General features: G+C 41.1%; 1 protein-coding gene across 4 annotated transcripts in view; it reads left to right on the top strand.

Annotated features, from left to right (window-relative positions):
* The window catches only part of ELMOD1 (ELMO domain containing 1), a 40,307-nt gene extending 28,757 nt beyond the window's left edge, over positions 1-11,550 (top strand). For 3 of the 4 annotated variants that reach the window (XM_057399727.1, XM_057399728.1, XM_057399729.1), the window contains exons 7-12: positions 1,875-2,008; positions 3,179-3,247; positions 3,563-3,586; positions 5,716-5,766; positions 7,247-7,380; positions 10,513-11,550. In XM_057399727.1, coding sequence (XP_057255710.1) covers positions 1,875-2,008; positions 3,179-3,247; positions 3,563-3,586; positions 5,716-5,766; positions 7,247-7,380; positions 10,513-10,685 — 585 coding nt within the window. In that variant the 3' untranslated portion in view covers positions 10,686-11,550. The remainder of the gene's footprint in view (positions 1-1,874; positions 2,009-3,178; positions 3,248-3,562; positions 3,587-5,715; positions 5,767-7,246; positions 7,381-10,512) is intronic. The other variant, XM_057399730.1, reaches the window with a different exon arrangement.
* The last annotated feature ends 1,254 nt before the right edge of the window (positions 11,551-12,804 follow it).

Raw genomic sequence — 12,804 nt, 5'->3', positions numbered from 1 at the left:
TGCTTCTAGCTACCAGGTAGGATGGGTCAGATGGAATCCTCCTGTTAAAGTCCTGCCCTTGTACAGCCAAACATACAAAATTCTGGGGGTAGAGTGGGCTTTTAACTATAAGGACACACAGATTTACCTAGTGAGGAAGCCTGTGTCCTGGGGGTGAGAGATCCGGGCGCCAGCCTGTAGCATTGGTACCTGAAAATACCAGGTACCTGTCTGCAGGTTTAATGAGGGCCTTTGACTCCAGGAAAGCATCTCTAAATAAACTGGTCATCTACACTGCCCAGAGAACAAGAATTTGGGTCTGAGGGCAGAATCACAGGTGAGAAGCGCAGGGGAGCTGGCTGTGGTCTCCTCCCTGGCCACCCTTGTCCTGTGAGGGCAAGGTCCTGGTTCTTGGATGCTCCTGAGATTCATGTCAGTTGATAATGTGTAGTCACTCAAGTGCTTTAACAACATAACTGCATGAGAATGAAAGCAGAATAGAAACCGAGCATTTATCTGAGGGGAGATTAAGCAGTACAGTTTATGCTGTAAAATTCATCATTTTGAAGAAAGTATCAGTTTTGCTATCTGCCTTCAGTGTAACCTGTGTGTGAGCACTTTTTTACAGCAGGAGTTTTGCTTTTGCAAATTCTCATGTCAAATGGAAATATATCCAAGGGCTTAATTCTGTCCCATGCTGGGGAAGAATAGGCCAGTTGCTTTTCATTCCTTCTAGGTGTTTTGCTAAGTGATCTCTGCAATGGGTAATTCAAGTTCCTAATGTCTATCATTTATTCATGTTTACCAGGAGGGCACTTGAATGAGAGAAAGATTAAGTTAATGTGATTGAACTAATGAATAATACTGCATTTATTGTCAATGGATGAGTGAGAAAGATAGCAAATATGGTTTAAACAATGATGCTTTATGCAGTCATTACAAAGTGAAATTATTGACCTTCCTAAGGCGCTTAATTTTTAGTGCAGTTAGAATTGCTAAAATCAACACAGTTTCTGGGGTTTTCTTATCTGGGAAACATGCATATAGTTCCTTCCCTTGGGAAAGCCTTGTCTTGTAGTTCTTGAGGCCCTACTTACCTACTCATAGCTTATGGAGAACACCTGATTTCTTAATACACTTTGGAAAGGGAGAGTTTGTGATATGGCACATGAGATGTGCAGAAAGTTATGTATTTATCAGATATGTGAATTTAGGCTGCTTGTAGGTGCCTAGCAACATGCTATTTAGGCACTAAAGTTGTTGGACCAGTGCAGCTAAGTGGATTTATTCCAGATGAGGATCTGTCTTGTTAAATCACTTTGTCTTTTTTCTTCTTTATGCAAGATCAATGAATGATTCCCCCCTTAGTTAAGTATGGAGGTGGCACATGCTGTTCTTGTATGGATTTTTGTTTTATGTTCTCTGATTTGCTCTTCAGCACTGTGGTAGCCAAATCAGCACTCTTGATTTATAACCCTTCTGGAGACTTGCAAAAGATGCTGGAGAAAAGATTACTGCAGGGCCTCAGGGACTTGAGGGCTGATTGCCTGCAGCTCTGACAGTGATTTACAACCAAATTGCAGCCCATTCCTGTCTTTGTGCTTATGGAGGCAGACACTAGTTTGATGCATAAGGTGTGAACAAAACAAGCTCTTCTGAGAGACATTACAACAGCTGCCAGTAAGGTCAGAAGGGCCTTGTAGGGCTGAAATGTCTGCAGTGCTTAATAGCGGTTTGGGATTTCTCCCCACTTTCCTCACCTCCAGGAATTTAATTTGAGCTGATGCCTGGGTTGCTGGGATAGTAATGTTGCATAAGAACATAGCTTGGTTTAAAATGAAGAAACCTTACTAATGTGCGGAAGTTTCATTACATTTTACCTGTAATTTTCCTAGTTGTGGAAATGCTTGAAGCCCAATTCGCCATTGAAAGCTCGGATTTCAAAGCAGTGGTGTGAAATTGGTTTCCAAGGCGATGATCCTAAAACAGACTTTAGAGGGATGGGTCTCCTGGGCTTATATAACTTGGTGTAAGTATGTTCCTCTGTCGATGTGTGTCTGAAGTCATGAAAGCAGCATTACTTGCAGGTTTTTAGCAAGTCTGTGGGAATAACATATAAAAGTGTTAGGGACTTGATAAAAAACTGACAGAATTTATTTGCTAGCCCAGTTTTTGGAGGGTTTCTGTTCTTGAAGGGGTCTCCTTTGGTTTGGTATTCCTGATTCAACTCAGGAGCACCACTTGCTAAACCCTTTTTTAATCTTAGTTTCTCTGTGACACAGTAATTTAACATTCTATTCCCACAAGAAAGAAACTGTAAAGTATATTTTCACCAAATGTCTAGATCTCATTAAACAAAATGCCCTGCATGTGAATAGGCGGGAGGGTTATGTTACTGCTCAGCTTTCTTGTTTGTGAATTTCATGCTGAATTCTTGGCCAAAACACTTGAAATGTGATCTTGATGGCAGACTTCTGTAGTTAGACTGCTGCTTCTGTTTCTGTCTATACTCAAAATTAAGCAGTGAGTTTACATGACTTTTCCCTTCTGCCTCGTGCACACCAGGTGTTGGTACCATGTGTGGTTGGTAATTTGGGAATCAATCAATGACTGTTATTTCCTCCAGCCCTTTTATCTACTGCAGGTTGTACATAACTTTGAAACATTTAGGAAAATAACCTCCCCCTGTGAGGGGAAAAAGAAATATTTTCTGCTTTTACAGATTGAAGGACATAAATCATCCACTGTCTGTACGTCACTGTTTAGGGAAGCTCAGTGGAGGAGCTGGACTCTTGACTCTGGCTTTGAACTTCCAACTGAGATGAATCACTACTATGTATTTCAGTTCTTAGTCTCCTGTGATGACTCTTATCTTGCGTAATGAATCTGCCACATCCAGAAGCCTGAACTGCTTTCTCTTGAGCTCAAAAGCCAGCATGCTCTAGTAATAAGCAGCTGATTTTCTTTTTTTTTGTAGGATGGATAGAAAGGGGACTCTGGTAATGCACATTCACTGAGCGCTCATGGGGTTGCACTTTCATTTTGGGGTCTAAGTAGTAGCTTAATAAATTTAACACATTAAATGCTACTCATACTGCACAACACATGTAGTGTCCTACCGTGGACAGCTCAGTATAAGTTAAGACGCTTTTTTCATTGTATTTCGTACGCGATTCACCCTAAACGTGTATATCTGCAGGTATTTTGCTGAATGGGACACTGAGATAGCTCAGCAAGTTCTCTCTGATTCTCTTCATCCTAAATACAGGTAATGTCTGAAACCAGTAAAAAAATAACTTGAAAGAGCACTGTCCTGGCTGGAATTTGGGGCAGGAGGGGGGAGGTGTTTTTTGTTGGGCATATGCTTGGGTCTTGCCACACGCTATCTGTTTTCAAGTACTGAATTGATCATGATCATGATCCATCCATGATAACTGATCAAGTCCAAGAGGCAAACTTATATACTGAACCTTTAGAAATAGTTAAACTTAGTATTAAATGTTTTCATTTATACTTATAATTTCAAGTGATTTTGTATTTTTATTTACCTTTCTTTTAATTCTTTTATCTTTTCATAATGAAGGGAAGTCACTAAGAAGGAACTAAGGTATTTTTTTTTTCTTTTCTCTTATTTTTACGAGACCCAACATGCAAATAAAGATGAAACCATACAGCAAATTTGGCGTGTTATAAACTGAAAGTCTTTGTTGCAACATGGAGAGATCCGTATTCGTTTCTCTAAAGTTAACTCAAACATCGCTGATGGTGCAACATCTGAGCTTATATTTAGGAAATACTTATATATATAAAGAATGAAATCAACCTTGCTTGATGCAGCTAAAGCATTGTGGTTTAGACTTACTTAGTACCAGGCTTAAGGAACAAATGTGGGGGACTTCTACATGTAGGAAAAAAAGTCTAAGCCATGCCACTGTGACTCACTTGGTAATCAAAAGTAGTCTAGGCCAAGGATTTATTAGGACAGCTGAAGAGCCCCTTTATTTATAGTCACATACTCTGTCTACCCTGACAAGTGGTGGGTCTAATCTGGCCAGCCTGTTCTCCTGACTGTTGAGAAATCCGGTACCTTCAAGTGGCATAAATTTTGTGTTGAGAATGATTTGTGAATAGGAGACTTATTCTCTAATTACTGGGGGTGGAGATGCCTCTTAGCCAGTTGCATAGTAATCATTTGCCTTAAAAGGCATCTTTCTTCTGCTAGTAATGTTAGATTTCCCTATAGAAGGTCCACATCTGAATCCTGTGAAGCCTTTAATCTCCTCAGTATTTTGTGGTTGAGTTCTCAATGCTGATTCTGTGAAAAAAAGCATTTGGAACACACAAGTGCTCTTCATTTACATGTTTGATTACCAAGGACTGTCTTAGAGCGCTGTGTGAGCATGTGCAATTTCTAGCCCTTGAAAGGGAATTCAGTAGAAGATAGATACTGCTGGTGGTGCCTGTGGTGTTCTTCCTGGTGTGGTTGCTTAGCAGCCATGCTAGTTTCTGATGAGATCATGATCCATGTAATTTCTATGTCTGTTGAATTGTATTGCTTGTCCACATCCTACATTACACCTTTATTATTCAGGGCTTGCTTGGGTTTTTTTAACTGATGTTATGGCACAGCCTACAAAGGCAGTTAAGATTTTAGAGAAATGAGTGAAGACTGATGTATTCTTGTATGCTAAGCCATTTAGGAGGTGATGTTTTGTCTTCACTCATGCCACCTGGTGACACTCAGGTCAGAATGGGTATGAACCTCGGTACTTAATAGCAAGAATTCTAAAATACTGTATTTACATGAAGGTCAGGGTATTGTTTTTAGTGTAATATATACTAATTGTAGCTCAAGTATAGTCCAAGAACACAATGGTATCTGTAATTTCGGATCTAAAGCTTGCAAAATCTGATCTGCTTTACCAAGGCAAAACTCCCCCAGGCATGTCTAAGGTTGGTTCCATGCCTGCTTTTAGCTGGTGATAAATGTAGGCAATGATTTCTGCTAAGCTTGCTCCATGAGAGTAGATTACAACCTGGTTAGTGGGATATCAGCTGACTGGTTGCTTCACACAACTCTATAAATGAAAATGTTGTTGAACGGCAGAAATTTAGTCTAAAATCAGTCTGTTTTCTAACCAATTTTATGGGAGGGACCTTCTGTGTCCTTGAAAAGCTCTGCATTATTGTGCCAAATAATAAGAAATACTAATCCTTATTTTTGACTCTTGAGTGGCTTCTGATTTGGGTGGACACAAATACTTTCTGTCAGAGGAGCATTTTTCATGTTTGCTGCTTCAGGTGAATCATGCCTCCAATGATGAGAGCCATGTATATCTTTGAAAACACCAAAGGCTGAAAAAATCTTTTGAGTTAAAAGAAATGTAATTTTTTCAACTTCTGTATAGCTCAGACTTAATCTAAATGGATTATCTTTGTGGGCACTATAGAAAATAACTGGCTTTTGCTGAGAGCATTGCCATAGATGCATACTTGATAAAGATTAAACAAGTTTATCAGCAATGCCATAAAGACAGTTACGCATTTTGAGTCTTTTCATACCAGTCCATTCCGTCAAAAGCAGAGTTAAATGTGATTATCTCAATGGAGGTAGAATACCACGTTCAGTCTATGTTATGATATCAAAGAAATTGAAAGAAAATATTTATCACTCAGTGTTGCATGGCAAGTGCCAGATTTTAATCGTTTTTCTCTCCCCCCCCCCCCCCCCCTTAGCCAACTGAGCAAAGCTGAATGGGAGAAGAAAAAGTTTGATAAAGCAATTGGGTAAGTTTAAAAATCCTTTTCAAGTTGCCACAGGCCAACAGTTAACAATGCTGCTGTATATTTGAGGGGAAAAAGGTGTTTCCTGGTTACATTTTAAAGGAAATTTTGGTGTATATATTGACATGTATTGTCTTAACCGCACCTTGACCTTCATCAAAGATTACAGGAAAAGCAGTTTAAAGTAAGAATTAGGAAAAATAACCAAAAAGGAGAAGCTGTCTCTGTATGCTATGAATAGTGCAGTGATGAATACCTGTTTAACTCTTCTTAAAGTGTAATGTGATCAAGTCTCACTTCTTACTGTCAGAGCCAGGTTCTGATCTGCTTTCAGGAAGGCATAATAGGGAAGAAATATTAGTTAGGTTTCTTTCTTCTTAAGCAGTAGGTTTGGTACAGCTGCATTATTCATGAGTATGGAACTGGTTGTTCTTTCTGAGTGTATCTGAAAATCTGTAATACAACATTTTAATGCCCATATTTACTTTCTCTGTGAAACTTGCCATTAGGCCCCATGTTGCAGTTAACTTCTGGACTTTTATTATGTTTTCCTTCTGAAATGTATCAAAGGTTAAAGAAAAGGAACATATTTGGTTTGCTTGATAGAGAAAACTGAAAAAATACCCAGGACAGTCTGCAGAAGACAGCTGTGTTTAGAGGAGGGGAGGAATCATTAAATAACTAAACAAGTTTGCTTTTATCGCTAAATGTCGGTGTGGGACATTGTACATTTTCTTGGGAAATAGTCGCTGCCAGGAACATCAAGCTCTTTATGCAACAGGCTTACAAATCAAGAAATAACGTCTAGTTTCTGAGTTGCATTTTGCTAAAATGTACTTTCCTTGTTGATATCTTTTAGCAGGACAGGAGTTTGCTTCATGAGTTTGATTTTGTTATTTCTGTTTCCAGCATGCTCTGATTTAGGTTTCTGCCTGTTTTCTGGCCTGTGTTTCTAGTTCTCTCTTAGGAAGACATTGGAGGTGACTCAGCTGGATCTCTTTTACAGGCTCTCTAGCCATGTCTTTGTAGGACTGATTGTTGAAGCCAGATGTTTCTAACTGTGGGCAATGAATTCCAGCGGGGCAGATGGGTTAAAATAGCAAATGATGGGTCACCCTGCAGAATAAACACTGTGTGGAGTGCTTGTCCTGTGTCAGAGGTGAGCAGAGGGATGCCTGGGCTTGTTCTTATTCCATAGGAATGAATCAGTGCTGCTCCACTGAAAATGCTGGCGCAGTGAAGAAACTCCTGTTTTTCGCTGTGACCATAGGTTTCACAATGGAAACACTGCCATTAGAGTGTACAAAGCAGACAGGATAAATATGTGGTGTTTTCCAGCCCCCTCACATTGGAAGCTCACAAAGGAGAAAATTAATACACCTCAGTAGCACACAAAATCTGCAGTTTCAGTCATCAGTGTTTCTTACAGAGTAATGAAATAAGACAAACGTTCAACAAATGTTGCTGCTTTTTTATCTCACAGCTATTCTTTCGCTATCGTGGGCATTAACATAACAGACCTCGCATACAACCTGCTTGTGAGTGGAGCTCTGAAGACCCACTTCTACAATGTTGCTCCAGAAGCACCAACACTAACGCACTTTCAGCAGACGTTCTGTAAGTGTCTGGGGAGGGGTGTGGGAAATACATAAACTGTACTACTGGTAACACTTTTGTACTACCCATACTATCAAAATCTCCTGACACAGCACAGGGACTGTCATTCCGGTCTTTTTCTGTCTTTAGGATGACTGAATTAAGTTCTGGGTTGTGATTGATTCCACTACCAAACTAAGGGGTAAAAAAAAAAAAAACCCAAAACAATCCCAACAAATAACTCAAGAAACCCCTGCCAAGTACCTGAACAAGTGATCTTCCTGTCATCTTAGAGTGCTTTTAAATAGCAAGAAACTAAGGGTAGAATCATAGAACGGTTAGGGTTGGAAAGGACCTTAAGATCATCTAGTTCCAACCCCCCTGCCATGGGCAGGGACACCTCACACTAAACCATGTCACTCAAGGCTTCGTCCAACCTGGTCTTGAACACCGCCAGGGATGGAGCATTCACAGCCTCCCTGGGCAACCTATTCCAGTGCCTCACCACCTTAACAGGAAAGAATTTCCTCCTTACATGTAATCTAAACTTCCCCTATTTAAGTTTTAACCCATTACCCCTTGTCCTGTCACTACAGTCCCTAATGAAGAGTCCCTCCCCAGCATCCCTATAGGCCCCCTTCAGATACTGAAAGGCTGCTATGAGGTCTCCACGCAGCCTTCTCTTCTCCAGGATGAACAGCCCCAACTTTCTCAGCCTGTCTTCATACGGGAGGTGCTCCAGTCCCCTGATCATCCTCGTGGCCCTTCTCTGGACTTGTTCCAACAGTTCCATGTCCTTTTTATGTTGAGGACACCAGAACTGCACACAATACTCCAGGTGAGGTCTCACAAGAGCAGAGTAGAGGAGCAGGATCACCTCCTTCGACCTGCTGGTCACGCTCCTTTTGATGCAGCCCAGGATACGGTTGGCTTTCTGGACTACAAGCGCACACTGAAGCCGGCTCATGTTTATTTCCTCATCGACCAGCACCCCCAAGTACTTCTCGGCAGGGCTGCTCTAAATCTCTTCTCTGCCCAACCTGTAGCTGTGCCTGGGATTGCTCCCACCCAGGTGTAGGACCTTGCACTTGTCATGGTTAAACTTCATGAGGTTGGCATCAGCCCACCTCACAAGTGTGGCAAGGTCCCTCTGGATGGCATTCCTTCCCTCCAGGGTATCAACTGAACCACAGAGCTTGGTGTCATCTGCAAACTTGCTGAGGGCGCACTCAATCCCACTGTCCATGTCAGCGACCAAGATGTTAAACAAGACCGGTCCCAACACAGATCCCTGAGGGACACCACTCGTTACTGGTCTCCAGCTGGACATTGAGCCATTGACCACAACTCTTTGCATGCGGCCATCCAGCCAGTTCTTTATCCACTGAGTGGTCCATCCATCAAATTGATGTCTCTCCAATTTAGAGACAAGGATGTCGTGTGGGACAGTGTCGAATGCTTTGCCCAAGTCCAGGTAGATGACATCAACTGCTCTACCCCTGTCCATCAGTTCTGTAGCTCCATCATAGAAGGCCACCAAATTGGTCAGGCAGGATTTCCCCTTAGTGAAGCCATGCTGGCTGTCCCCAAGCACCTTGTTGTTTTTCATGTGCCTTAGCATGCCTTCCAGGAGGATCTGCTCTGACATTTTGCCAGGCACAGAGGTGAGACTGACTGGTCTGTAATTCCCCAGGTCATCCATTTCCCCTTCTTGAAAATGGGGGTTATATTTCCCTTTTTCCAGTCATCGGGAACTTCACCTGACTGCCATGATTTCTCAAATATGATGGACAGTGGCTTAGCAACTTCATTTGCCAGCTCCTTCAGGACCCATGGATGGATTTCATCAGGACCCATGGACTTGTGCACGTTCAGATTTTTAAGATGGTCTCGAACTAGATCCTCTCCTACAGTGGGTGCAAGGTCTTCATTTTCACAGTCCCTGCATCTGCCTTCCAAGACTTGGGTGGTGTGGTCAGAGCCTTTGCCAGTGAAGACTGAGGCAAAGAAGTCATTCAGAACCTCAGCCTTCTCCAAATCCTGTGTAGCCAGTTCTCCCAAGAGCTTCCAGAGGGGCCTACATTGTCCCTAGTCTGTTTTTTATTTGCTATGTACCTGTAGAATCCCTTCCTGTTATCCTTAACATCCCTAGCCAAGTTTAATTGTAACTGGGCCTTGGCTGTCCTAACCTGGTCCCTAGCTTCCTGGACAACATCCCTGTACTCTTCCCAGGCCGCCTGTCCTTGCTTCCACCTTTTATAAGCCTCTTTTTTCATTTGAATTTTCCTCAGCAACTCCTTATCCATCCAAGGAGGTCTCCTGGCCCTCCTGCTGCACTTCCTTCTAGTTGGGATGCAACACTCCTGAGCTTGTAGCAGGTGATCCTTGAATATCAACCAAGAGTCTTGGGTCCCCCTGCCCTCTAGGGCTATATCTCATGGAGCCTTACTAAGCAGGTTCCTGAAGAGGCCAAAGTCTGCTCTCTTGAAGTCCAGGGCAGTGAGCTTGCTGCACACTCTTCTTACTGTCCTGAGGATCTCAAATTCAACCATCTTGTGGTTGCTGCATCCAAGGCTGCCATGGAGTGTCACATTTCCTGTAACAGGAATGTCTTCCCAAAGTGGTTCTGTATATCACCTTATCACTCATCTTTCCAGGATCATAGGCATAAATGTTAAAAAACATTTCCAGCAAGGTCATGCACACACAAGGTAAAATTATGCATGAGGAGGAAGTGTTAATACAGAAAGACATGATGTTATATTACCTATGACAGTTACATTACCTATGAGTATGTTCTCTATTTTAGTGAAGGGTAAGCAATGTACCTGTGAGGAAATGTCTGTGAGGCAGAACTTACATATAAACAAAAGGCTGGTGGAGCAGCATCAGCAGCATCTTTCCCTGCTTTTATACTCATTAGTTTAATATTTTAGTTCATGTATCTGTGTGTCAAGACAGCTAGTGACTTCTTGTGTTTGTTGTGAGAAGTTCTGCCAATGTGTGATGCTCATCACATTTGGGGTTTGTCCAGAACGGGTTTAGTCTTGTCCCTGCATACTGTTGTGATGTGTCAGACCTTAGTGACCAGGATTTGATCTTCATAATTTTGTGTGTGATCTTTACATACTCTGCTTTTTTATTATTTTGTAGGCTACTTAATGCATGAATTCCACAAATTCTGGATTGAAGAGGATCCGCTGGATATAATGGAGTTCAATCGTGTCAGAGAGAAATTTCACAAGCAAATCTTGAAACAGCTCCAGAACCCAGAAATGGCTCTGTGCCCTCACTTTGCTGCATCAGAAAGTTTAATCAATATGTAGTTACTCATTCAATTTCATTTGGAAATACTGTCTCACTCTTGTGTTAGATCACGACTTAGACCATCACTAGCATACTGAATGACATGGCAATTGTATGCATGTTTTTGGTGCAATATTCATCTTTTTTTTTTTTGTCACACGTACTAGATCCCCTTCTGCTTCTCTCGTTGGGGATTTCTCATTTTAAATGGGTGCTCATATTACCACATTATGCAGTGTCACATTCTGAATTGATGTCTGGATATCAGAGGTTTTCTATTTTTTTAGACTTTCCTCATAATTCAGCATTGACAATTGAATTGTATTTCTCTAGCTGTGTTTTTGTATATGTGGATTAAGTAGCTGGATCTTGTATTGTGAAAGCTTTTTAACTTCTTGGTATGTTTTAAGGTAACTACTGGCATTTCAAGCAAAATATTTGTTTGGACCTCATCTAGAAGATAGTGTGCGTAACTTAATTGATGCAGGCAAACACATTAAAGTCCAGTTTTCTCTGTGCAGCCATTATATGCTTAATGCAGAATTAATGAGGCTTATGAGACACAAGTTTCAGTGAGAAGAGTTTATGCAGAATTGTAATCAGACTCCACATCTGCATGAATACCAAATGATCTGGCAATGCTAATGCATCCACAGTGAACTGCAAACACACTCACAACCACTGGATACTGGCAGGGGCCAAAAATTCTGTCATCAGGCTGTTGTCACCAACACCACCATGGTGAAGCATGGTCTAAATTCCTGCACATTCCTTTGAACATACAGGGGTTAGTATTTTGTGTTGCATGTTGGAAGGCAACATGATTTGGTCACCTTATGCTTGGTGAATTCAGCAAAAATCTGTTTTATTTTTGGTGTGGATTTTTTCGGTTTGTTTTTCTTGGGTGGGGGTTTTGGATTTTTGAGAATGTTGCTTTGGTTGTCCATTCAGTTCCTAAGAACTGGGAGAAATAATTGATTAGAAGGTTTAGAGAAAAACCACTTGAGTTTCCCAGACTACTTATGAAAAGAATTAAAAATGGCAAACTGCCTTTTTTTCTAAAAAATGAGTAAAAGTGTCTGACATGAAGATTGTGTAGTATATTGAACAGCATCTACCATGGCATTTCATACCCATGGTATTTTTTACCTTCTAAGCAATCAATTTTAGTATTATATGTTTGTGTAAATCACTTGCATATGGAGATTGGGTAGTGCCCAACTACTTGTGAATTATATTAATAAATTATATGTCATTCTAAACTGAAGCATTGTGGGTTTTGTTTTTGAGATATGCACTAATACAGGTGAAAAGTGGCTTACTTTAACAGATGAGATAAAAGGGGTTATAACAGCTTTGTGATATTTCCCTGATCCGAAGAGTGATCTGAACTTCCTCAGATCATGTTCTTTATACAATTTCTAGCTGTGGCTTGGGCCATCACTTTATGAGTGAAAAGTAAATCAATGGGGGACAGTTAAAGTTCTTGGGAAGCTCCTTGCATTCAAGCCCTCTCATTTGTTTGCTAAAATGTAAGATGGGCATAAGGGCTTCTCTGCAGGGCTAGAAACTTGCACTCGTGGAGTTAATGAGCAAAACTCTCGGGGTGTTGTGATAATTAGTCTTTTCTGACTAATTTGGAAATATGGAAGTTTTAACTATTGCATATTTTGCATTAAACACAAGAAATAAAAACTGCATGTTGAACTTAACTACCATTGATTTTGGAAACTGGTTATTGATAATCAGCAGAATCAAGGATGACTTTGCATCACTCTTGAAACTTCTAAAATCAGTTTCTAGCAACAGTTTTTCATTGTTTCAAATCTTAGACTCTCACTTTCTTTGCCTGCCCCACTCTGACTTCAATATCTTCTGCAGTTTGTTAGGCTATGCTGGTTTATTTTTGATTCTCTGCACTGGAGCTCATGGAGTTGGCAGGGAGGGAGGCATTAAGGTCCCTGCTACCTCCTTACTGCTGTGATCCTCTCAATTGTTACACCGTGTCCCAAGGTGTCAACTTGAAATAAAATCAGAACATGTCATCTGTCTCAGTGTCAGATCGTGTCACTGTAGTGTCACTGCTTTGGGTGATCGTTTTTCCTGTCTTGCGGGGAGATGGTTTTGATGAAGCTAAGT

The sequence above is a fragment of the Pezoporus wallicus genome, unplaced genomic scaffold (genome assembly GCF_028554395.1).
Source record: "Pezoporus wallicus isolate ANWC-B61680 ecotype Strahan unplaced genomic scaffold, APGP_CSIRO_Pwel_v1 scaffold_6446, whole genome shotgun sequence".
Taxonomy (NCBI): Eukaryota; Metazoa; Chordata; class Aves; order Psittaciformes; family Psittacidae; genus Pezoporus; species Pezoporus wallicus.
This window is presented reverse-complemented; position numbering and strand designations above follow the sequence as displayed.